Genomic DNA, 27,883 nt, shown 5'->3' with positions numbered 1-27,883 from the left:
CTGCTTTAACTCCCTGGAGTGTGGAAATAGGTCAGATAATGGAGTTATAGATCACCACCTACAAGGGACACAACAAACCATGTTCCAGCATAGATAACTAGAGATTTTACATGATTTCACATTTCTTTTGTCTTAGAGAAAATGTTTAAAATGATTCAACTATGTAAAAGTGTACAGAAAAAAATATACCCATTACTCAGATTTTTTTTCAAAAGATTGATATTACCTTAGAACTCTTTTTAAAGGAATAAAAATACAGCTACTGTTGTAGTCCTGTTCCTTGCTATTCTCTTCCTTCCCCCAGCTCCCTTCTCCCCGAAGGTAACCACTACCCTAAAGTCAGTGTTTACCTGTCCCGACCATTTTTTATTATGCCCTATGTCTGTATGTATCTGTATACAACATATAACATATTTCTGTAAATTTTATGTAAAAATTTACATAAATGGTATTATACTTATTTATTTCAATTAGATTGCATTCAGCTGCAAGTAACAGAAAAATACACTATAAGGTAGTAAATAATTGAGTATTATTTGTCTCACAAAACAAGAAGTCTAAGGAAAGGTGGTCCTGTGGTGATCCAGTGGCTCAGTGATGTCATCTGAGATGATAGTGATGTTATCTGTCATCCTGCTCCACTGTCGCAGTGGGTAACTCTTCACCTGCTGGTGAGTTGGCTATGAAACCTCAGGACTTCACGTTCCAGGGAAGACAAAGAGGGAAGGCAATAGCCTTTTCCTTGTTAAGTTTTGTCATTTTATTTGGGAAGGAAAAGACACCCAGAGAATTTCACTGCATCTCATTTGCTAGAACTGATACACCCTTTGCTACAAGAGAGGGCAAAGTATCAAATATTTTAGCTTTTCAGCTTTCTTGTAGAGAAAGTCACTGGGAAAAATGGGAGCTATTAACTTTTAAGTAGCTAGTCATGATGTCTGCTAGGTTATTCTTTTAAAAGTTGCATTTTTCCATTTGCCATCATTTTTTTTTCAGGTTATCAATATTGGTAATTCTAGATATAATCCATTCATGTTAACTGCTGAGTAATAGTTCATTATATAAATATATCAAAATTTATTTGAGTATTTTCCTATCGATGGACCTTTAAGTTGTTGCCATATTTTCACTATTACAAAAATGAAATCCTTGTGTGTATATATATATATATATATCTTTGTACTCATGTGATAATTGTATATATAATACATATAGATTACATAAAGATATAATATATAATACATATATTACATACTATATTATATATAGTATACTATATATTATTATTGAATACATATAAAATATATCCTTAAATAATGAAATAGGACGATAGATCATGTCATTTTCATCTCTGATCACACACACATGTGTGCATACATATACCTTACTTTGTGCTTTCAATGTAAATGCTTTTCTATGTTTCTTGTTTTCTCCTTTGCTTTTTCATTTGGAATATTGAGTGCTCTATGTCCCTTTTATATTGTCGTTGTTACACTACTGTGGAGTGATTCATTTCAGTTATTTGTGTTACCTTAGTCATTATCCTTAAATTTTAAAGATATAATTCACATAGCATTCATAATTAACAAAGTCTGAAATAAATAAATATCTCTAGCATCATCCTGGATAATACCAAGAAATTAAAATGCTTTAACTCTTCTTACTTCTCCCATCATTCATGTTATTAATTGGCTAGTATTTTAATTCCAACTCATTTTTAACCATTCAATAATAATTATTGTTGTTACAATTAATGCTTATTTTGGTTCATCTTCATGTTTAATAGTTTCTTTAATTAACATTGCTTCATGGACCTACTCTTTCTTCTGTGTCCAGTTTTCTTCTTTTTGAAGCTTCTTCTGTAATGACTCTTTTACTAAAGATGTTAGATTAACAGATTATCTCAGTAATGGTAATTTAGCAGTAAATTATTAGTCTTTGGCTTAAAATTTTCTTTATTTTGTCCTCACTTTTGAAATATAGTTTATCCAGTTATAGAATTCAAAGTTGACAAATATTTTCCCTCAGAACTTTAGACATGTTAGAAAATTGTATTTTGGACTTTGTTGCTATTGATTAACAATATGCTCTATAATCATTATCTTTTTAAAACTAATCTATCTTTTCTCTCTGGTTGATTTTTGGTTTTCTCCTTATATACTGTAATTGTGCAGTTTCACTGCAGCAAGTCTAAGTATGCATTAATTTTACTTTATTCCACTCAGAATAATGATTATTCAATTATATAAAAATTCTCCTAGAATATTGTCTCTCCCTCATCTCTTTTCTTTCATCTGAAACTGCTATTAGATATATATTGGATCTTTTCAATTTATTCTCAATGTGTCTTATTTTTTTAAATTTTTTCTCTCTTTATGTTACTTAAGTGATTTCCTCAGATCTTGTTCTCTAATTCTCTTTTGAGCTGTGCCAACTGAGTTTTTAATTTCATTGTCTACAGTTTACTTTCTAGATTTTGGTTTGTTTCTTTTTAAAATTGGCTATGTTCTTTCATTATTATTATTATTACTATTTTTTTGCGGTACGTGGGCCTCTCACTGCTGTGTCCTCTCCCATTGCGGAGCACAGGCTTCAGACACACAGGCTCAGTGGCCACGGCCCACGGGCCCAGCCGCTCCACGGCATGTGGGATCCTCCCAGACCGGGGCACGAACCCGTGTCCCCTGCATCGGCAGGCGGACTCTCAACCACCGCGCCACCAGGAAAGCCCTCATTATGTTTTATATTTATTTTTAACTTACCATTAATCGTTTTAAATGTAACTGTTTTGGAGGGTTTTTCAGACTGTGCTGCTATTTCTATTTCTTATGGTTCTAGTTCTCCCTTTTTAAATTTTTTTTATTTTCTGCCTCTCCCTCATAGTGGTTTCTCTTTTTACACTATGTATATATTTTCAAATTTTTTTATTAAACAAAGTTAGAATGAAAAGTGAAGGATATTGATTTAAATTGTCCTCCAAGTCGGTTAAAGAAAGCACACAAACTTGTCTTTTGTGAAGGTTTTGTTTTTTTTAGTAGCATCAAGTGGAGCTGATTCTTGCTTTCAGTTTTCCTTTTGTTTCTTACTCCTAGGGATTTCCACTTCTTTATTTCACATTCAGCTATGAGTTCAAAAAGTTGTTATAATTTACGTTTAAATTTATATACACTAATACGGGAAGAAACTCTACATTAGTTTAGTTCTACTGTTTTCATGAACCCCCTATTAATGACTTTCTGAGGACACTTAACTTCCTTAACACTGCTCTGTACTCCTGTCAGCACTCAGTGATGTCATAAAGTTATTGAAAACAGATACAAATCTTAAAAGTGGTTTCTGAACATTTTTTTAATATGTGCCAAAGATAATACTTGCTAATATAATTTTCTAAGTCTGAAGTTACAAACATATGGTCCACTGCTCATATCCCATATTAAGACACATTTTGTTTAGTCCACACAATGTTTAAAATTTTGTATTAGTTTCCAACATTTAAAAATTGGCCTATTTTATATAATGGTTAAGATTTTTAGTGTCTCTTACAAACAGAGTAACCAAAAAAATGCAGTTCCTCCTGCATGCCTGTGCCAGTACTGAAAGATGGAGTTCTCAACCCTCTCCCTTGTTTCCACAAACAGTTTGTTCCTTTATAGGTGTGGCCTTGCACACACCTGAGTTTGTAACTTCTGGTCTAAGGAAGTAAAAAATTTGTGGAGTGCCACAAAATACATCACCATTCAGCTCCTAATAAATATGTAAAGGGCTGATTAATCTGATTAGTTCACTTTAGTATGTAAGCACTTTAACTCACTAAGATCAGAAAGATGATCTGCTCTTTTGACATACTCCAAGGGAAGCATATTTATTTTGGGGAGTAATCCGAGGTCCTGTAAAGAAAACACAGACACTAATTTTAGTAAATATAAACATAATGAGTTCCAGTGTGATTCAGACCAGCAGAAAAGAGCAGATAATCTTTCATTTTTGCTTCGTATTTGTGCATTTGTATCTTTGTGAGGTTTCGTGGTTTCTTTTGGAAGCAGAGCCTCCAGAACTTTCTCTAACTCTTGTTTCAACCAGTGGGCCCCCTGTTGCAAACTTGATAGAATCTGTGGGTAATTAATAAGAATTGGACATGTTTCCAATTTTAAATTATTCCTTCTTTCTAGTTTTGCAAGGATTCAGCAGTATCACAGCCAAGTAGGGGTGCTGTAAAATGTTATGAAATAGCTTTATTATTTCCTGTTAGGTTAGCTATTTATTCATTTGGTCAGTACTCATGTGGAAAAAATAGGCTTTATTGTGTTACAACCTCTTCCATATAAACTGTGTTCCCAGATACTCAGAAGCATATTACTTGTTTTTATTTGTACCCCATACACTTCCACCTCCACTTCACCCCCACTTGAGCCGCACTAAGCTCCTCACCATATCCTAGATGACTCTTATTTTCCCTGAAACATAACGCCAGCCTCTCCCTCTTCGTCAGGCCCAGTTTTGGTTTTGTCGCAAGTCAGGAGTCATTTTCTCTTGCTAACACTTTCATCCTGCTTCATTCACTCTGTGATGAGCATGACTGTCACTTGGTTTTATGACTGGTTCTCCACATAGCTGTTCAGTACTAGATTTTGAGCTTCTTAAAAGCAAGCCTTACTTCTTGTCTTATTCATCTTTGTATTTCTAGGGCCTGGTACCCTGCTGGTCACCTAAGAGTTACTCAACAAACTCACAGTATCTTGAATTAGACTTATTGTCCAGAAAGGAGTTGAGTTAGTTTACGGGACTAAGGAATATTTACTTTCAAAAAGGATAATAAGTAAAAGATTAAAAGACATCTCTTAAAAGAAACAAGAAAATGCGTATCTGGCACCACTTAGTCACTTAATTTAGCACTAAATTTTGTTCAGAGCCTCCTGGCTACAAAGTGAAAAGGGAAGTACAACAATTTATATAGTTCTTCAAGCCAGCTAAAGAAAGCACACAGATCATCTGCCAGTGTTGTTTGTTATTGAACTCCATGAGAAATAAGGCATAGGGTGACATAGTAGACAATGTTCTTGACTACAGTCTTATGAAAGACACAAAATTATTCTTCATATTGACCTTCTAAAATCTGCCCTCTGCCAAAGCTAAAAGTAGAGCAATAATCCCTAACTAAATAAAGCCACTACTATAATAGTTCTTTAAAGTTGTTTCCTGATGATCTGATGTGAAACAAAGTTAGAGCTTAAGTGACTGTTAGTTATCCATTGCTGAGTAGCAAATTACCCCACAACTTTGCTGCTTAATATGGCAAACATTCATCTCACCATTCCTGAGGGTCTGTTGAGGCTAGGTGTTCTGGTTCGAGATCTCTTGTGACTTTGCAGTTAAGCTGTTGACCAGAGCTGCAGTCTCTGAAGACTCAACTGGGACTGAAGCACATTCACATGGCTGTCAGCAAAACATTTAACTTCCATGCTGCACATTCTCCTTCACAGGGCTGGGCATGACTTGACTTCCCTGACAGAGAGCAATCCAAGAGAAAGATTGAAAGATTATGATGTAGCACATGTGAGAGAAAGAAAGAGCAACCAAAATGGAAGTCGTGGTGACTATTTCAGTCTAGTCTCAGAAACAACATATTATCACTTCTGTTGATCACACAGATCAGCCCTGGTACAATGGGAGAGGGGACTACACAAGGGTGTGGATACCAAGTGTCAGGGATCATTGGAGGCCATCTCAAAGGATCGCTGCCAAAACAACTGAAGAATGTTTGGTTCTCATGTACTTTAGATGGTCCTTCTGGAATTTCAGATGTGAGCACTTATAAGTAGTACATGAAGACCATTCAGAGTTGACTTCTGAGGTTGCAAGTCAGTAGTTATGTTGTTGATTAATGAGAGATGTATATACTTCCAGTCTCAGGAGATTAATGTACCTGGTACGGGGTGAAAATGTGCAGGCCTGATGCACATGTTTCTTTCCCACCCCTGCAGTGATAAAGCCAACAGTTTCCTTGAAAGAAATCTGATTATGTTTAATTACTCAAAAAGGCTGCACATAGATTTCTGCATGTAAAATATGGAAGAAAAACTTTTGGCTTTAAAACTTTTAAGCCATGTGTGGTCACAGGTATTCTCAGCCACAAGTCTTAGAAATGCCATTTCACATGCTTGACTTTCAGTAGGACTGCATGTTAAATGGTCCTCAGGGACAGAGCTAAAGAAGGGAACTGTCTTAAAATGTGAAAGGGACTCTTTTGGAGAAAGCCAGGTACTATTATCCCTATTGTACAGGGGGATTAAGTAATTTACCCAATATTACAGAGCTAAGCATCAGATATATTCAGCCAGGAATAAAGAGATTAAGTGCTCTCATTTTAGAGTACAGGCAGAATTGTCCCACTCATACCCATATTTCCTTTAGCCTTTTAAAAGGATTTATTAACCCATTAAAAATGAATAAAATATTAATTAAAAGAAACACAAAAGCTAGTAGTAAATAGAGTTAAAGTAATGTATTTGAATGTTAAGAATTTCTAGCGTGTAAAAAAATTGCTTTAATTCCTTTTATAGGCAACTAGTAAATGTTTGGAGCACTGACATGATACACAGCTGGCTTTCCTCACCGGGAAGAACTTCTTAAGGGGCAGACTTTAGCTAAGATCTCACCATTGAGATCTTGAGAGGTGTTGACATAGAGTCCTTGGATCTGAGTCAGAGCCTCCAGCCCAGGTCAGGAGCATGCACGGGAAGGAGGCCTGTGACTATGGGGCTGCCTACGTACCGCTGGTCCCACAGTGAGCAAGCCAGCGATTTTTCAAAGCAAACTGGTCCAACAGGCCTCCTCTCTCCCCTGACTCTTGGCTGCTTTGAAACTTTGAATAATACAACAGCAAAGTTAATTTTTTATATGATAGTGTTAGGGATGAATAAAGCCTGCAGGAGTAATAAGTTTTTAAAAATTGAAGAAAGGCATTGTCGAAAAATTTAAAATAAATAGGAAAGAGAACACTGGAAACCTGTTATATACAGGCTGGAAATGTAATAGAGGAGAATTTCTCCAGGAAATCTCCCCAGCAGGGCCTCAAGTCTTAGACAGGGGAGTGTGAGAACTCGGAGGGATGGTGATAAGGGTTCGGGGTGCAGGAGGTGGGGATGAGTGTGAGAGCCGTGCGGGGTGAGGGGAGGGCGAGTGAGAGGGTCTGGGGCCCAGCGAGGGTGTTTCCTCCAGAAGAGTCTACAGAGGGAGCAGTGCTCCTGTGCAAACACGTGCACACATCCCATCGAGTTCAGGCATTTTTCAAAATATGTAGAACTGAGTCTTCTGGGTGACTTCATATGAGAGCTAGATAATGGGCTCATTAAATTGTCCCCCAAAAGGTGTGCTTTGCAGCCCTCTGGGCTTGAGAACCTAGGAATCAGACCACCTGGTCTGTTAGCTGGAGTTTTGCTCACACCATGGCATTGGCCTCAAACTTCAGCAGACCACTTGGGTCCTCTTCGTGAATGGAAATAACAAGAAGCCTAGTCTAGCTACATGTCTTCTGTCGGGCATCTGATTTAGAGGATTCCTTTAGCGATAATTGTACTTCACCATTCACAAAGTCTTCCTACGTCTGTTGTACAATATGTTTCTTATGACCACCCTAAGAGATAAATAAGGTAAACTAACGTAATTATCATTCCCTTTTTCCCAGTGAGCCAACAGAGGCAAAGAAAAGTAGTGGTAACTCCCCAGGGTTACATCTGTAAACATCATGTTGCATGTGCCATGCATTGCCTCATCCCATTGAATCCTTACTGCAGTCCTGTAATTTACTGTACTTGGAGAGGTTGAGTGAAATTTGAAAGCAATGGTTAAACTGCAAAGCTATAAATTAGCAGTATGGAGTGGGAGGGTTAAATACATGAATTTGGAGAATTATTTAATACTGGATTTGGAAACTGTATGTAGGTACATAAAATTTTAAATCAATCCTTGGAGGTGGTATGATATAGTAAAAGAGCAGAGGTTTTGAAGAAAGGTGTTCTGAATTTAAACCCTGGCTTCCCCATTCACTGTTTTTGTTTTTGATAATTGTTTTTTATGTATTTTATTCTTTTTTATTTTTATTTTATTTTATATTGGAGCATAGATGATTAACAATGTTGTGTTAGTTTCAGATGTACAGGAAAGTGATTCAGTTATACATATACATGTATCTATTCTTTTCCAAATCCTTTTCCCATTTAGGTTATTACAGAATATTGAGCAGAGTTCCCTATGCTATACAGTAGGTCCTTGGTTATCTATTTTATATATAGTAGTGTGTGTACATGTCAATCCCAGACTCCCAACCTATCCCTCCCCCTCACCATCCCCCCCACCCCCCAAGCCCATAACATTCACTGCTTAAATGGATTTGGCCAAGTCACTTCACTTTGCTTAATTTCAATCCCCAAATCTACAAAATGGGGCTTTCGCCACAAAACTTATGTCATTGGAATATGATGAAACTCAGATAAGATATTGTCTATGAAGTCACTTTATAATTCTAAATTCTGAATTATTTCAGATCTTTATGTGGGGAGGGTCACAGATCATTCCCCATCTCAAAAGATTGATTGTTGATTTTCATATTTATTTTCTGTCTCTTTGCCTCCCCCCTCTATATTCACCTATGGCATCTACAATAGTGCCAGGCACTTAGTAAGCACTCAGCAAATATTCATTGAATGAATAAACATGAAAATCAATAGAAATAATCATACTGGAATTTAATTAAAGAGAAGAACTTTTGAAAAATAACTCCCCTACTATCATTATTGAGACTGTTTCTCCCCTCAGCGTCCCATGTCTAGGGGAAATGAAATGTGTACCTAAACAAATACACACTTGAGGCATTTACACTTACATCCCCAATTGCCACTTTCTTATGCTCAGTTAAAATAAATCACACAGAGCTTCCTCCCCATATTGTTTTCTGATCTTCAGCAAGCTCTGCCAAGAGCTAGAGGGACAGCCCAGTGGGTCTCTTCTCTCAGCCTTGGGCACAGTGAAAGAGAGGATTTGAAGTAGTTGAAAGCATTTGTGAAAAAAAATATTTCAGCCTTCTGGTCTATTTAACAGCCTGTATCACCCATATTTCATTACCTTAGCTCCTCTCGAAAACTATGAAATAATTTCCCAATTCTTTCCTTAGCCATGGTTGCTGATCAACATAGGTGTTTCCATACTGATCAGTTTTTTTGATTTGCTGGGAGTTGAGTTTGGGGACAGTCATCTCAAATCCACTGAGGAACAAGAATGTCACCAATCTCTGTACATCATTAATATTTAAAAAGCTAATAATATTTATTAGCTTTAAGGATTGACTTACCAAGGTTAATATTTAAATCTGATAAATTAATGAGTTCTACTTTTGTTTACTTTTTGCACGCTTAAAGAATTCTAATCTGTCTAGAGGAAACTTTTGTTTTTGCTGCCTTTCAGGGCAGCAGACTGTCTGCAAGCAGCACTGTACTGATAGGTAAGAGGCCAAGAAAATAATAGTTGGGACAGTTATTGATTAGCTGCATGACCCTTGACAAGTGACTTCATTCTCCATATTTCCTTTGGTTTCTGAGTTTAAAAAAAAAATGGAAAGAGCCACTGATTTCCTACTTTGTGACATCATGAGAAGACAAATGGAATATTTCGCGACACTGATTTCTCATAGGTCTCAAGGGACCCAGACGAGTTTGTTTTATTTCTATTTTATTATACACTTCATTATGGATGACACTGAACACTTCAGGGCACTGTGAAGGAACTTGGATTCCTTATTCCTCACAGCCTTGTCTGTGGTCAGCCTCAGCGCCGTTTGTATTGCAGTAGTACAAAGGAGAGAAGTGATATTTTGCTGGGTCACAGAGAATGTCAGTGACAAGTTAGGACCAAACACAGGCAATTGTTTAGCTCATAAAGCCCCACAGCTTCCCGTGGATAATTTGTGGGTCGCATCTCAACCTTATGTTTAATAACAATAACCACCACAAAGATTGTTGATTACTCAGATGTTAAGCACAGCCGTATTTCTTTGCAAACAAAGGCCTTCCTCACAGAATAAAAGGACCAATTATGCTTTCCAAGTAAAGTCCTTTTATTATTAGATTCCTGGGCATTTGGTGACTTATACCATTTATAATTCAATGCTCTTAGTGATAACAAAATAGCTGTAACCAACTGCTTGATAAAATACAGAGAATTCCAGAAACATAATTATGTTTTTAAGAGTTAAACAGTGATATGCAACAGGGAATATAATTTCTTTTCTAACTCTTTTCCCATGAGGCATATGGGAAGCTTTCCTTTCCTACTTTGCTGCCAGAGTCCCACTGCGCCTGTGTGACCGCAAGAACTGTCCCTCAGGTTAACGAAGGGATAACTAGTTTGAATCTTGTTTAGAATGAGGGATTGAGGCCACCAACATTTTGAAGCTACTTACATAATTTTCAGCATCTGATTTGCCAAGCAAATCAAGGCCTTAAAAACAAAAAACAAAACAACAAGCAAAAGGGTCCTGCTCCCTGAGAAACACAATGTCATTGTTAAAGAAATGTCAGCTCCACATGTATCTATGTGTCGTTATTGATGCCTACTGTACCCCACACAGAGAAGACCAAACTTTTTCCCTCTTGAAAGACCAGGACAGCAGCAGGCAGCGCACCCGCCCCAACTGGAAAGTGGGGAATGATTTTAAATACATTGTGTTGACTTTCTTGCAGCCTTTTAATAACACATAGGTAGGAGGCCATGGAACTTCAGATAAACAAGGACTGAGTGAGTGCTGTCAGTTGAGCTTGCTTCTGGAATGTTCTGGGGTAACGTTGAGATTTGGGGGATGAGGGTATGTTTTGAAAAGGCAGCTACTGGAGAAAATTATGTAAACCTGGTGCTAAGTGTCTGCCTGAAAAAACTGGGTATAAGTTGAACTCTCATCAGCTTTAAGTTACCCTCCGATAAGCCCTGATGGGAACATAGCTACAGCCCCATCTTTAGTTCTGCTTAGACTTATACGCATGTCCCTCTTACTACAGCAAAAGACAGTAGCGTCATTACATCTGGACGTATTTTATGATTCCTCTTGGAAACAGCTGTGTTGCCTGTCTTTGTGTGGATACAGTTTTTTAAAAATGAAAATCACCATGGCAACAGCTGCAGCCACTTATTACAGAGCAGTGGAAGTGAAAGAAAGCTATGCTCTCAGAATAATGTGCCTCTTACAGTGGAGTGGATTTTTCCTGCTAACATTTCCATTTTTTAAAAATACAAAAGTATAAGAGTGTGTTGAAAAGAAATTTAGCAGGGAACTGGAGAGCTCAGGGAATTGGTATGCAAGAATGGAGGCTTTCGTCTGTGGCCCCTGAGTTAAAATCCAACTGTTTGTTACTAGCTCCCAAAAATGGGATTCTAGGGAGAGCAGTGCTCATTATTTGTTTTTAACTCCATGGTACCTAATATGGTACTCTAAGTACAATTGCTTAATAGCAATCATAGTGATGATTAGAATTAATTGAAGCCAGTTTTCTGCTTCTTTTAGCACCACACCTTCCTTAGAACTTTGAGGAACCTCTAAATTTGGGACTATAGGACCCAATGTGCTCCATCTCAGCCAATAAGTATAAAGTAGTTTAAGAATAAGTTTTGGTGTTCTTTTAACTCAGTTCTGAGATTAATGACATATTTCATAGGCTCATGCTAAATGTTCTGGCACTTTCTCTGTGCTAAGCACTAAGAAGTAGAGTGAAAGGGAAGCTAGCAAAGAAGATTGCCACGACATATGTTCAAGACTTTTTAAGTTATGGGGGGAGCATCTGCATGCTGAGTTTTGAACAAGTTTTTCATATTCCCTAAGCATGATGTCACATCATTTTAATGATCCCATAGACCATGTTCTTCATGGAAGCCGCCAGATAATTCAACAGGAAGTGTTTAACTATAAGGAAACAGAAAACCGATACCAATTTGGGGTACCTTATGGAAATAATAAAACCTCCAAAAGCTGTAGTCTCTAAGACTACAGATAAATAAGCCTTGAGCATAGCACAAACATCCATCAAAACCAAAATCCTTCACTCACTTCCAAAGAACTCTGACACCTGATGAGGTGCTTCAGTTGTGCAGGGGTGTGTGGCTACTTACATCTCTGAGTGTGCGTGTGTGTATGTGTGTGTGTGTTGAGAAAAGATTAGGATTTATATGATCTGCTCTATCTCTCACAAAGTTCAAATCCCTTAAATAAAAGTTATTCCATATATTTTTCTGGTTGTTGGATCCTAAAGTTTTAGAGTGTATATTTCACCACCAAAGTTATACTTCATCTGAACTTGGTTAAACTATGTTGTGCCATGGTTTGTTTTCCTCCCATCGCTGGGAAGAAGCAGAGAAGCCCACAGAGAAAGTTTTTGCCCTGGGCTATAGGCAACATATTGCAAAAAGGCTCCATCTCATCCTGTTCCAGGAAACGACTGAAAAACAAAAACTTTTCCCCCGTTAAGCCCAGCCACTAGGGATTGTTTTATGTTTATTAGAAGTCAAGGCAGCATATTAGAATCTATTGTGCAGCAAGCAATATGTCCCATCTCTCTCCTTTCTGCTGCCAAGTTTGTTTCCCATTCAAGCCAACCAAGCAACTGTTACACAAAATAAGCCAGAATTTGGGATTAGAACACCATTTGATGGACTCTCTCCAGAGAAATCTTCAGTGCTCGTGATTTACCCCTCCCCTTATTTCTACACTCCACGCATACCACCCGAACCCGTGCATTCGTGGCATTGCATCATATCTTACTTGAGAGACTCAGGAGGAAGGTGACTCTAACCATTTTATTTTCACTGAACTAGGCAAAAAGGGATTTAATCCTGATGCAGGAAAGGGAACACTGAAAGGAATACAACAGTAAAGAAGGGAGATAATCAGTCTTTTCATAAGAAGTCAATACATTTTCCTGGATCTGGTAGCCTCAGGCAGATGTTTGATAAGAGTTGTTGGTTGAGAGGGAATCACCATCTGGCATGAAATGCATCTTAGTATCATTAATTTCTCATTTAATAAATGTATTCCATTTTGCTGGACCACTCTGAAGCCAAAGGAATATGATTCTGTTGGGAGGATCTTGGATCTGAAAGGTGGATCAGGTCCACCTTTGCTGCTGTGCTTAGGTCACAGGGAACCACTGCCCCTAAATCTGGTATGTTCAAAGGAGAACTCATCAAGGGTTGCATTTTTGGGTGACACCTGTCTTCAAGTCTGCTTTGGCGGTGTAGGCTTCCATCATTGGGTACTCCGTTTGGTACTACATTCCATTCTGATAGAAAAATAATGTTTTGATTATCCATAAAATTTAGTAGCAGCCAAGGACAGATATGCTACTTCCTGCCAGATAACAGGCAAAACACTCTACCTTTCAAACACAGACATTTTGTTAAGCCTAGGGCAAAGTCTGGAGGAGAGCTGACCCTGTTCAACTTCAGTTTCAGTAGCCCTGTGGACTTTTTTTTTTTCCTGCTGGTTTGCTATTAAATAAACACACAAAGGAAGAACTAAAGAAATATGCAGATAGATACTTTAAAGACCTCACCTCACCAGTAGAGATTACCAAAGGGAAGGACTTACCTATTGGGACCAGCACATATAGCTACCCTTTTGTTGATGCACACTTGAGGACAGTTTACTGGGAGGGGGCCGTAAGGAGGTTTAGAACTGGGTTCTAACGCTGGTCCTACCACTTACTTGCCATGTGTCTTTGGCCACGTAGCTTAACCTTCCTCAATGTCCTCAGTTTCTCCTTGTAATATGCAGATAATATTATCTCTCCTGTGGGGTTGTTGGAACGATTACAAATAATGTATATGCTGATCACAGTTCTGGCTTGCAAGAGGGCTTCAATAAGTGGCAGCTATTAGCATTGCAATGTGGAAAGCACAAAGTCCAAGAGGATTTTAACACTGAATATTTTGCAGGAACATACCATATATGCTTTCCAAATTCAGTATTTAAGACTCTAAAATGAAGCTGGCATTGCACGGACTGATCACTCAATTTACCAACTATCTTTTTATATCTTACCAGTTTATTTTATTATGGTTTGAAAAGCCAGAAATTATTATTTTTTTCTTGGTCGTCATTTTGGTAATTTACTGAGTCCTTTTTTTTTTAAATCCAGAAGTTTGAAGGCAAAACGTTTTCAAAATAAATAATTTAACAGAACCAGTGTTCTCTTGCCTCTCCACTGCCACCTACACAGACCGGTTGGTGCCAGAGCCAAAGATTGTCAGGCAGTCCAAGGTAGAAGATGGCAGAGGTGCTTGTCTGGTTCTCTGAGACCTCCCAGTTCATTACATTCGCCAAATTCTGGCATTAAGTTTGTGGGGATTATCATACTTTTCCTGTGATGAAGTTACCTGGGCCTTCACCATCACACTCCATACACATCCATGGTGCTATAATCTCTAATTATGCACTGACCTCCTCCTGACGATGTTTCATTAGCATTAAGTGATAAAGCAGGCTTTTCACACACAAAAACATGGATTTTGCTATTTCTCTGCATAAGATTTTTTAGAGCTTCTCTCTCTCTCTCTCTCTTGTTTTCGCTATCACTCTCTCCCTCTTTCTCTAACACACACACACATACACACACACACACACACAAAATGGATATGAAAGCAGCACAATCCTCTATTGTTTTCATCTAAATGGTATTCTCCTCTTCTATCACTGGCTCACCTCTGTTTCCATTTGGATGCTTTCTAGCAATGGCCCCAAGGCATGTTTTTAAAAACTGGATTTTCCAAGAAGGTGGTAATAGGTTTGAATACAAATCTAATGAATACATTTAATCCAGAGGAGACAGTGAGGTATAATTATTGAATTTCACCCTTGATCTCAAAGACTTTGTAATTTCTATATAACCTTAGTCCCATTTAAGTAGTAAAGTTCAACACTAGCTGGTAGCATACCCAGTTAGTGGTGGTCTACAAAATAGACCTGACCAAAGAAATCCAAAAAACAAAAAACAAAATGAGAGAGTGAGAGAGACCCCTACCATAAAAGGAGGAGAGGGGAATTATCCCAAAGCAGCCTTCCCCACCTGCCACTTGCCCTCCAAATAGGAGGGGCCACATCTCCAGCACCTCCTTCTGACCCACCCTGGCTACCAGTTTCTTCCCTTACAAACAATATGAACAATTCACTAGTTTTTAACCCATCTCACAGAGAGACATCTACATCCCAAATGCTTTTTATTACCAACATGTTACTTATTTCATAATTGAGCCATCAAGGAACATTTCTCTTGCAAATTCCCTGTTTCTCCCATGTGCTCTCATGACATATAAATAAAGACAGTAGATCTTTCGAAGATCTTGCCATGGGTGCACTGAACAAGGCCTGGGAGCTGTTGTGTCTCACACATTCTGATTGACCTAGGGAAAGCCAAGCCCTGGTAGTGGTGGTGGTGATGGTGAGTGACTTTGGATGTTTTGAATCAATAAAGTTGACATAAGCTAAACCCTGAAGAGAGAGTAGGATTGATTCAAGCCACAGTTAATTTATGCTTCACGATGTTATCTGCTATACTTCCTCTGTCATTTATTCCTGTGTAAATACAACTCTCAAAACCTCACCTTTCTCTCCAGATATACTTAGATGTCATTATTTACTTACATTCTCCCGTGCATTGCCTGCTAGCCCACAGCTGACATATACGACCCCTACCCGAGCAGGCAGCGAGTGAAAGGCCATGGCTTACGCACGGGGTTTCCTCCATGACCCCACTCCTGTTTCTTGTACCTTGGTCTGGTTATCTGATTTTGTCTCTTATCTTCCCTTCTGCAGATCACTGTTAGCCTCAGCTTCTGACCACTCCTTCCTTGTTCTGACATCAGAATTTGTGTACCCCTACTTCAGTGGTATTTAACCTTTTTGAGGTCATGGAATAAATGGTGAAGGTGTATGAAAGTTAAGGACTCTTCTTCCAGCAAAGTGCTTGTGTGTATTTATGTTGGGTTCACATCCATCCCGGGACTCCCTGAATCATTGATTCCCTGGCTGCCTTGCTGGTTGTATATATACTCATTGTGGCTTGCTCACCTGGGTCTAACTTGAAGTGTTGTACTGACCTGCCTCCACCCCAATCCTCCACCAAGTCTTCCAGTCTGCATTTTCCCCAGCCTCTGACCTACTGTCCACCTAGATGTGCAAAACCTAGCTTCTTGAATCTTTAAGACTGCTTCAGGGCCCTAGCCCTAGGAGCTTGTGCTCCTTCACGGCTCAGCAATGGCCTTGGTAAATGAAGTGTTCATCCTGGTGCTTGGCTTTTGACTCCAAGTCTTAGAAACTATCTTTATTACATGGGTGGGAAAAACCTATTAATTGCTTGAGTTAGAAATCTCTCAATTTTTACAAGTTGTATTGGTTTGAGATTCAAATATACCATAAAGTCTACATTGTTATCCTAGATAAAGCTGTATCCTGAAGATGCAGTATCAGAGATGACTCTACTGTGGAACTTTAGCATTCTGCAATATATACTTTATAGCAACTGCTAGACACATGTAATGTAATTTAAAAGCATTATGTGAAAGCAAAACCCTCTTTGGTAAGATTTGTTGGTCCACAGCTCCCGTGCTTCAAACATTAAATCAAAATCTGTAGAGGGGAGGCAACATACCTATGTGCTTTGCCCCCAAAGATAAACTTGTACTCAAGCAAAATTATCTGCAACTCTATTTAGTTGCAACTCTATTTATGGATGCAGATTCTCAATTAGGTTGTGATTTGGGGCCCAGATGCTCACTTAATTGCTAATAAATAGAAGCACAGGAGAAGGATCTGGGGATATGAGTTGATCAGTGCAAATATTTTCTGGGAGTTGGCTTGTCACCAGGTGAAACTCCATCAGGCTGTCTCAGGAAGCTGTTTATAACAGGAGTGAGTTTTGTTTAACACAGGAATGAAAAGCACCCAGATTAGGAAAGCTTTTCATAGAACATTGTCTATGAAAAGTCCTTTGACCCAGCCAGAGGAAGCTAGTGTGTCATTCAGCCCCTCATCTCTGTCCTCAGCCCACAGCATCTGTGAAGCACTGCAGGCCCCAGTGAAAGCAAGTGCCTGTTTTCGGATTCTTTTTATCTCTATGTAGCATGCAGTGAGCTGTGAATTGGTGATCGCAATGAAAGCAGACTCCATCGGTTTCATGATTTTTCCTTGATTGTTGCTGATCCACAATTCTATACAACTTCATTAGATACTTTCTGTTCATGAACATTTTTGCTTCAGGTATAGCAACGGGATTTCTGTGGTATGTCTATCTTGGTGTCCCCTTCTCCTGCAAGGCTGCTGGAAGTTAAACTCTGCTGGATTTGTATAACAACCGTGGATCTTTGGGTCTTAACTGTTGTTAACAATTTACATGCATCTTCTTTTTTGATACTACCCCAATAACCTTCTGCCTTACAGGCCTCATTAAGAAAAAGATGAATTCAATGCATGATCTAACTCTAAATGTACTACTCATTCCACCTCAGAAGACTCTTGTAATGTTCTGACACCTTAATGGGAATTCCTGAATGCCTCTATATTCTTAGAAGAAGAGCTCAGTTTTTATTGATTTCTTTTGAGCAAATGGTGAAAGATAATCATTCCAACAATAATATTGATATAAATAACAGTAACAACAATCATAACAGCTCACATTTATGGAGTGCTTTCTATGTTCCACGTAGAAACACTGTACGCGTATTAACCCAGTTAATCCCCACTCTATGAAGGAGGCACAGTTGTTATTATCACCATTTTTTAGATGAAGACACTGTGACACAAGTAAGTAATTACTATACAGAGACAGTAGTCACCACATGCAGCACAGGGTGAGCAACTGCATGACATGATATGAGGCCTGAGTTGGTGCTGGCATGAACATCAAGAGACATGGAGTGTACATAGTTTCATAACAAACTCATTCAGTGTGGAGAAGAGCCCTCCATGAAGAAATCCTGGCCTACAAGCAGCAGTAGGTGGTCAGCAAAACTCCTCATATCGAAATGAATATGCTCACTAATGCAGTTTTTTTCTTCCAAATTAGTACTAGAAGTCCTAAAATCTTAACCTTCTGTGAGTAGTCTTTGCCTCTGTCCTATGAACGTGAAACGTTTGTTGAGTTACTTATCTGTGTGTACACTCAGGCGATGGATCCAAGTGTTTTCACTTCCCAGTCTACGTTGCACACGGGCTTTCACTAGTGGGACCTGAGTTGATTGGCTGCCGCTCCAGTTACTAGTGAGTTACTTGGGGCAAATGATTTACCATCCCTGAGTCTATTTATCTCTAAAATGCAAATACTTTCTTCATTACATTTTTGGAAGGATTAAATGAGGTGAGATATATAAAGTTACTTCATTTCTCGAAGCCATAGTTTCCTCATCTATAAAATGGAAATCATAATAGCACCTACTTCAGGGGGTCACTGGGAGGGTTCAGTGAGATAATGTTTATAAAAATGCTTAACATAGCGCTTGACACATAGTGAATGCTCCATAGTAACAAATACAGCGAATAACATGTATTCTGAGTTCTCAGTAAATGTTGGAGCACCTGACCCCCTTCTCCATTTCAACCTTGGGGATTAATATTTGGTCTTTCTTACACCTGTTAGTGATTATATTTTAATTTTAACTAGATTTCCATCTTTAGTGGCTATTAACCTACTTTTCTATATCTTTTTATATCTATTATGACTAAAAGTTTCACATATTACTGTACTCTTTGGAGCTAAGATTTCATTAGTGAGGATTAAAGGAACTGAAAAGTTGGAGAAAGGGTTGAAGTTCCCATTAGATCATGAGAATTAGTGTCTCTCTCTCTTTTTTTTTTTTTTTTTAATCTCTTTTAAATAGGTTCACAGTAGTGGGATTCAAATTCCTGTTTCTGCTTCAGAAAAGAAAGAAAGAAAGCAAATAAAATAAGAAGAGTATTTGCGAGTTACTTTTATCTTTAGGACTATCTCAGATTCACTTTCCTCTCAATATTAGGTGCAAGAGAAAATTTCTCAAAGCCCACAGACTAATCCAATTCTGACAAGACTTTTCAGGCTGAATCGCAAAGTAATTTAAGATCTCTTTTCAAAGAAAATGTACATATAATTCATAACAAACCTCCTTTAACTCTTCTTCCCTTTGAACCAATTTAAAGCTCAGAGCTCTCTAAGTTGGAACTTAATGGACCACAGCCACTTAGGAATCTGTCAAAGACTTTATTCCGTGCTGAAATTTGTAACTGTTCTTTATTTTATTTTATTTTATTTTTTTGCGGTACGCGGGCCTCTCACTGCCGTGGCCTCTCCCGTTGCGGAGCACAGGCTCCGGACGCGCAGGCTCAGTGGCCATGGCTCACGGGCCCAGCCGCTCCGTGGCACGTGGGATCTTCCCGGACCAGGGCACGAACCCGCGTCCCCTGCATCGGCAGGCGGACTCTCAACCACTGCTCCACCCCGGAAGCCCCTGTAACTGTTCTTGATGTCATCATTATCAACACGGTTCCCACCTAAATCATCGGCACCTTCATTGCATCCCCACTGAAGTACTTCCCCTGCTCGCTGAATACTCAGCCGTTTCCAGTGGCAGCATTTGGGTAGCACAGAAAGCCAAGTACCCTCCGTCCCTCTCTTGATAGTCCTGGAGGAAGCTGGAAATAGATGGGGAGTCAGTGACCCTGGGGGCGGGAGGTTCCTCGAGGCCACATTATCCCACTGTCTAGTGCATGAATTTTCTCCATAACACCCTGACAGGTAACTCTTTCATTCTATGTTTAAGTATCTCCAGCGACAGAGAACTTGACTTTTATAGATCTCATTTCATTTTCCATCAGATCTAAGAATTAGGAAATTCTGAAATAGAATATAAAGCTGAAATCTTTCTCCCTCTGATGTTTTACTCGTGGACTTTATTTTGCCTTCTGGAAACACAGAGAATGAGGCCAGTCCCTCCTCTGCATGGCCACCTTTCCGATGCTCGCTGTAGCTGTTTCTGCTAAATTCATCCATCCTTTAAACTCCCCTCCTTCCTTACTTCTACTTCCCCACCACCCTACTCTTTCTCCTGTGGTCTGCTATGGTTTGTCAGCTTTTGTTCAGATGGTGCCACCCAGACCAAAGAAGAAAGCCCCATCTGATCCAGCCATGGGAGAGGACAACGGGACCATGCTGACTCCTGTCCCGCTTCCTCTACTGTTATTAACATAGCCTTCACCTGGAATGTTCTATACCATGCTCCCCTACCCCAAACCCTCCAGTGGATGCCCTTTCACCCCTAGAGGAAAATCCTAAGTCCTAAGAAAGTCCCGTAAACTTCCACAAGACCTGGCCCCAGCCCAGTCTCCAGCCCTGTCTCCTACCACTTTCCCCTTGCCCATTCCCCTCCAGCCACACTGCCTCTGCTTCAGGGACTAGAAAACTCTCCCCACTCTTTTCATGCCAGACTCCACTTAATAATGTTTTTCAGAGAAGCCTTTCCTGACCATCCTAAGTAAAACAGCACCCTCATCACTCTCTATTCCATCCCTTCATGCTGCTTTCTTTTTCTTTTCTGTCTCTGTCCTTAAATCATATGTTTACTTGCTTAGCTGTTTATTATGTTGATTCCTCCACTGGAACATAAGGAACATGAGGTCAGAAGGTTTGTTGTGTTCCCTGCTGGATCTTTAGTGTCTAGAAAAAGGTCTGCACATAGTAGGTGCTCAAGAAACATTTGTTGTTAGAATGAATCCATTAATTCAGCCTGAGATCGTATTATTCTGGGAGCAGCCATGATATACTAACTCATACTTCCCACAAAATTCTCCTTGTCTTGTGGTGCCAGACATCAAAATGGCAAAGTGATATTTGTCAAGGATTTGGAAAAATCACTGTTCGGTGTGAATTTGGACCCTAAGGGAGCGGTCATTAACTAAACAGTCCTTCAGAAGCTGAAAGAGTTCATTAATGTGCTCTCCTGAAACACAGCCCTTGAGCTGCAGGGCTGTTGGCCCTTGGGAAGGTGAGACCCTGTGGTTCTAACTCAAGCTCAGTGAACTTCTGGCCAGAACCACTTATTATTAAAAGGCAGCTTTTCTAACCTCCCAGGGTGCCTGGAATGCCCCCAATTCCTGAAGTCATTATGTTTTACAGCAGGTTCTCTTGACAGAACTTCATCAGCCTTTGGCAGGACATAAGCCAGAATAATGGGCAAGCAGATGCCAGAATGAATTCCAATGTGTACACACAATTCTTGGCCCCATAAAATCAATTCCTTATTCATAATTAAGCAACTTCTTGAGAAAGGGCAGGTTGGTAGAGTTATTAAAAGGTAAATAATAGATAAGGATACACTTGTTTCTTTTTTTGGGGGGGAGATAAAAAATTTTAAACACAAAATAGCACTGTAATTAGTTTTTATTCTACTTTATTACCTGTGAAACTCAGGGCCAACCAAACAGAGCGGCTTTTACAAATTTCCATCACCCCTCTATGTTGTATTTCTCCTTAAAATGTATCCTTCAGAGCAGAATGACAAGGCAGCTCTAGATAGATGGGGAGAAAAGAAACTAGAAGCACCCGGACATAAAGGTCACAAGATGCATCATCCTGTGGGTTTTTGCCTGTTTTCCAAACTGGGTTTAGGAAACAGACCTGAAACAAAAGTTGCTAAATGCCTCCATACTAAAAGGAGCATCAGGGCTCCCCAGCACTTAGAACCACACACCTCCCAACAGGCTTAATTGGCAACAGAATCAGCCTCATTTCCTCCAATTCCTACCCCATCTCCTTGGTCTCAAAACAGTGTATGAAAGGAGTGGGAAAGAAAGGGGGTCCTCCTTGGAGAGACTGCAGCGTTTGAGGTGTGAAGCTGTAACCCCTCCCCATGAGGGAGCTTCCTCTCCCCTAAGTCAAGTGGAAGGAACGCCACTGGAATCACCCAAATAGATGGAGGCTGCCTGCAAGAGGAAGGCTGCCAGCTTGTTCCCATGGGAGGAACTGCAGAGGGGCTGAGCCCCCTCTCAAAACAGAGCAGGGAAGGAGGTTCTTGGATGTGGCTTCTTGGAGTGAGACAGCAGAAGAGCACAGGGACTGGCCTTCAGATTTCTGAAAGGAGTCAGCTGGAGTCCTCTGTGTCAGCAGGACCTGAAGCCTCCCTAGTTTGCTGTGTTTGGGGAGTGGGCAAGGTTGAGCCCTCCTAGAAGAGTGCTCCATGGCCCATGGAGGGTGTTCAGGGGTGCCCCAACTAAAGGGGACTGGAGATCAAGAGAGGTGTGAGAGCCACTGAATTCCCCAAGTGGCCCCTGATCCAAGCCATAGAAAAGGGCTGCGAATATATAGAACTGGCAGGGCAGAAGGAAAACTGAATGGTCCTGTGAGGGGATCCTTAATAAATTGGAGGTGCCACCATGTCAGCAGGGGCTTCCAAGAAACGGGCCAAGCAGGGGCAAGAGTGAGGCCAGGGACCCTGTCCATTGTGGCCAAACAATTGGCCACAAAAGGTGGAGAGCTTGGCTCCCCATCACTCCTCCATGTCTCTAACACCAGGGGACGCTGGTGCTCAGGAGGGAGGTGGAGGTGAGCATTTCTGAACACTTTTTGTTTTTTTGGCTGCGTCGGGTTTTTGTTGCTGTGCGTGGGCTTTCTCTAGTTGCGGTGAGCGGGGCTACTATTCCTTGTGGTGCGCGGGCTTCTCATTACGGTGGCTCCTCTTGCTGCGGAGCATGGGCTCCAGGCTCACGTGCTTCAGTAGTTGTGGCGCACGGGCTTAGTTGCTCCGCAGCATGTGGGATCCTCTTGGACCAGGGCTTGAACCCATGTCCCCTGCATTGGCAGGCAGATTCTTAACCACTGTGCCACCAAGTGCGCCACTCCTCCCTTTCAAGTCATCCTGCCTGCTGCTCTAGAATATTCTGCAGGGAGAAAAAGAACCTTGCTTTGAAGATATAGGTTTTAAGCTGGACAGCATTAAGTTGTGATAACCGAAAGGAACTGAATAATGGAATTTGACCAAGACATCATTAATGGAACTATACACCCAGCACAAAGAAGGATTCAATATAGTACAGTTGGAAGAATCAAGAACTCTGTAATAAACTGGTGCTAGTAGTTTAAATTTTTTTGTTAGGGATTAAAGATTTAGCAGAGAAAAGGGAAGGTCCTTTTTGTATATCTTTGGCTATAGTAATCATCTTCCCATCTTTTTCTTGATTACATTCATAGAAATTCAAAAAGGGATGTGATGTATATGCTTAAAACTTTCCTTTTAAAATTTTAAAGTGGCATTGATTCATGTTAACAAGAGAAGTGAGACTGGACTGGGAGATAAGAGAAGCAGGTTGTCCTAATCAGTCACCCAGAATATTGAGTAGATTGTGGGAGTTGGGAGGACCTGTCAGAGACGAGCATCATTATGAAAGAAGGCTGTCCAGGAGCTTGAGGTTGTTGAGTAGTTTCTGTGAGGGAAAATTATGGGGAAACTATTTTAGCAGTAGCAGTAAAGAGTAACAGGAGTGGGTGGTGATGGAAGCTGGGTGGTCTTAAGATTGAAAGAATCAGGAGAGCGATGACTCAGTAAGGTCCAGAATGGGAAGATGGCCAGAGTTTTGGAAGGGATGGCATTGGCGGCAGTGATGGTGGTTCCATTTATAGGATACTTTCTATACATTATCTCATCTTCACTCTCAGCATGATTGCAATAACTTCTTCCCTACTTCCTCTTCTTTCGTTTCCTCCTTGCCCCCCTTCTCCTTCTTCCTCATGGCTGGCATTTATTGAGCATATGTGCCACATGCCATTCTACACAAAACAATGTGTATGATCAAATGATCCCCGATACCAAGAGATTCTAGACCAAGGACCAGTCAGAGTGGGAGAGAGACAGGTGATGACATCTCAGCTCTGTTTTGGTTGAGGTACTCATTAGACATCTAGTTTGGGTTACTTCTTTTAGAACTAAACCAATCTCTCAGTTTGAGAAAGAGACAGAAAGACAGACAAACAACACGATGATGAAGAAGAAGGAGAAGAAGAGGAAGGGGGAGGGGAGGGGGAGGGGGAGGAGGATGGGTTATTTGAAGAAGGATGATTAACTTAAGAAATGCTTATCTAGTTCTTACTATGTGCCAGGTACCATTTTGAATGCTTTATAAACATTAACTGATTGACTTCTCATAGCAACCTTATGTGATAGGTACTATTATTATCATCCTCATTTTATTATCATTTTTTAACTCTCATCATCATAGGAAACTGAGGTGCATATAGTCTAAGTAACTTGGTCAAGTTCCCACAGCCCGTAAGTGGCAGAGCTGAGATTTCAACCCAGATCTCAGATTGAGATACCATAGTATCCCCTTAACGCTACCTAAGTTGCCAGGGGGTTTCCTGTAGGAACATCGTAAAGATGAAAAGATGAGTTGTTGAGAAACACTGGAGTTTTGATGGTGTCTGTGAGTCTTAAACGATACAGCGAAGGGCTTCCCTGGTGGTGCAGTGGTTGAGAGTCCACCTAACGATGCAGGGGACACGGGTTCGTGCCCCAGTCCGGGAGGATCCCACATGCCGCGGAGCAGCTGGGCCCGTGAGCCATGGCCGCTGAGCCTGCGCGTCCGGAGCCTGTGCTCCGCAATGGGAGAGGCCACAACAGTGAGAGGCCCGCGTGCTGCAAACAAACAAACAAACAAACAAACTATGATTTCATAAATATTATTTAATAAAAGCTTTTGCATTTGAATAAAAATGAGTTGATTTAAGAACAAACATTACATAAGTAATGATACGGAATATGGCCAAAAGAAGTGATGGTGGTGCTTCAAGCTAGGGAAGCATCGAGACAGAGAAAACACTCTCAGCGAGTGCAAAGGTGAAGATGGGGTTGAAGAGATGCCTGTTCTAAGGATCAGATCTGCTGGGAGCAGCCTTAGGAATTAACAGGATTATTTACAAAACTGTTACTGTGCAAAAACCTTTGTTTGAAAGACAGACAGCAACTGGAATGTTTCCTCATCACTACTGTTTTTTTTGCACACAAAGCCATGGGCACCAAGTTTCAGAATGGCCATGGGGTTTTACACCCTTTCCCAGGACTGTCAGCTAAAAAGGACCCAAATATGGGTTTGCTTTTCCTTTTTTTCTGCAAAGCACAACACTTTACAAAAAGAAGAACACTTCAAAGGCAATCCCTTTCTCACATACATATCAGGGCTCCATTTGAGATCCACATTCATCTTCCTTATCCAATTACATGATCAAAGCAGAAGTGTTTGAAACAACCTAATCCAAAAATGGGGAGAAGACCTAAATAGACATTTCTCCAAAGAAGACATACAGATGGCCAACAAACACATGAAAGAATGCTCAACATCACTGATTATTAGAGAAATGCAAATCAAAACTACAATGAGGTATCACCTCACACCAGTTTGAATGGGCATCATCAGAAAATCTACAAACAACAAATGCTGGAGAGGGTGTGGAGAAAAGGGAACCCTCTTGCACTGTTGGTGGGAATGTAAATTGAGACAGCCACAATGAGAACAGTATGGAGGTTCCTTAAAAAACTAAACATAGAATCAGCATATGACCCAGCAATCCCACTACTGGGCATATACCCAGAGAAAACCATAATTCACAAAGACACATGCACCCCAATGTTCACTGCAGCACTATTTACAATAGCCAGGTCATGGAAGAAAACTAAATGCCCATCAACAGAGGAATGGATAAAGAAGATGTGGTCCATATATACAGTGGAATATTACTCAGCCATAAAAAGGAACGAAATTGGGTCATTTGTAGAGACATGGATGGATCTAAAGACTGTCATACAGAGTGAAATAAGTCAGAAAGAGAAAAACAAATATCGTATATTAACACATATATGTGGAACCCAGAAAAATGGTATAGATGAACCGGTTTGCAAGGCAGAAATTGAGACACAGATGTAGAGAACAAACATATGGACACCAAGGGGGGAAAGTGGTGGTGTGATGAATTGGGAGATTGGGATTGACATATATACACTAATATGTATTAAATGGGTAACTAATAAAAACCTGCTGTATAAAAAAATTAATTAAATTTTAAAAAAAAAGCAGAAGTGTTTGGCCTACTTTGGGGGTTTAAAGACATCCAGGGAAAAACTAGAAACACTTAAAACTATCTTTTTTATGCCACACGTTTTCCTGGAGGAGAATTGGAACCCACTCCCCCTGTTCTCTCTTAACTAGTCTTTAGACACAAAAAGTCAGGTCAGAGAGTTAACATACTCTCATCATCCAAGTCACAAGAGATTCAGTTACATCTGTGTAAAATCCTATCTAACCTCAAGTCAGTGTGTCTGGTGTACTGTTTGCTCTCTAAGAGCTACAAAGTCCCTCCCAGCAGCTGCTGAGAAACTACTGATTTTGTCTGATTAGCTTTAAAGACCTTGTATTAAAATAAAAACTGCAGGGCTTCCCTGGTGGCGCAATGGTTGAGAGTCCACCTGCCGATGCAGGGGACATGGGTTCGTGCCCCAGTCTGGGAAGATCCCACATGCCATGGAGCGGCTGGGCCCGTGAGCCATGGCCGCTGAGCCTGCGCGTCCGGAGCCTGTGCTCCGCAACAGGAGAGGCCACAGCTGTGAGAGGCCTGTGTACAGCAAAAAATAAAAAATAAAAAATAAAAAAAATAAAAACTGCAAAAAAAAAAATCTGAAAAGTTACTTCATTAGTCTCCTGAAAGCTACTGGTTCTAGCACATCCGTTCATTTTGATGCTACAATACGGAGCTCATGTTTCCTAAAATAGGACACACGTTGTCCTTTACATTAACACTGTGGGATTTGAGGCCCTGGTTACAAAAAGAAAATAGCAAATATGACATCCTCAAAAATATTTAAGTGAACAGACTGCCTATTGGTAGATTGATTTTTCTCTGTGGATATAAATCTATTGGCAGCCACCAGAATTGGGGTATAAAAGATGACCTCAGGCAGCTGCTGCCATTGGTTTCAGTGGGAAAATGAGTGTTTTGTCTCTCCCCAGGGGTTAATACTATGATGCTCTGAACGTCCTCTGGGCTCTGTTTCTGAAGGGTTACACTGGAGAGGAACAATGCTTTGTGGTTTATGACAAGATCACAGCAGAATATTTTGTGCATGCTGTGATTTGTATCGCCCATTTGTGCACAAGACATAAAAGTGCACTTTTTATCAGAAACATTTGTGAATATATAACAGCACTGAAGACATATGGCCACTAAATAATTCACAGTTATCTATCTCCTCAGTAGATTCCTTATACACCTACCATGTTTTAATGCCTAGTTTGCTCAGAAACAATATTCCTTATGACCCTTCCTATATAAAAATGTTTACTGATGGGCAGCAATATATAGATACCATGGGATTGGGTTGTAAGGAAGCAGAAAGCTTTCTGCCTTCTCCACCTCTCCCTGTCCTCATCCGTTTCCCCTGAAAGCTTCCAACCAGCACATAACCTCATGGGAAAACGTGCCCTTCCCAAAAGTGGGTGCTAAATTCTGACTTCTGGTGTTTGGGCCATGAGATGGGAGTCGCTGACTAACCTTCACCTTCTTCTCTTTTCAGTTCTATATCCATTTACAGTCCCAAGGAGAATCCGAATGCATTTGATGCTGCAGCATTCTTCCAGTCCGTGGGGAATTTCCTGGGGATCTTCGCGGGCTCATTTGCAATGGGGTCTGCATATGCTGTTGTCACGGCACTGATATCCTTTGTCTCGTGTGGAAAGCTGGGGACTGTTAAGAGCAGTCAACTTCCCTGGAATGTTTCTGAGGACTGACAAATTCCAGGCTAGGAAATGGTTAGATAGTCTTGTTCAAGTGCAGTATGGCACCAC

General features: G+C 40.2%; 1 protein-coding gene across 14 annotated transcripts in view; it reads left to right on the top strand.

Annotated features, from left to right (window-relative positions):
- The window catches only part of SLC9A9 (solute carrier family 9 member A9), a 685,122-nt gene that overhangs the window by 378,527 nt on the left and 278,712 nt on the right, over positions 1-27,883 (top strand). For all 14 annotated transcript variants that reach the window (XR_014294342.1, XM_082624526.1, XM_082624525.1 and 11 more), the window contains one exon: positions 27,613-27,751. Coding sequence is in view for 13 of the 14 variants with exons in the window: in XM_082624526.1 (XP_082480652.1) it covers positions 27,613-27,751 (139 nt within the window). In the remaining variant the exon portion in view is untranslated. The remainder of the gene's footprint in view (positions 1-27,612; positions 27,752-27,883) is intronic.

This window comes from Mesoplodon mirus, assembly GCF_964341445.2.
Source record: "Mesoplodon mirus genome assembly, chromosome: 6".
Classification (NCBI taxonomy): Eukaryota; Metazoa; Chordata; class Mammalia; order Artiodactyla; family Ziphiidae; genus Mesoplodon; species Mesoplodon mirus.
The sequence above is the reverse complement of the archived record's forward strand: the minus strand, read 5'-3'. Positions and strand labels throughout refer to the sequence as shown.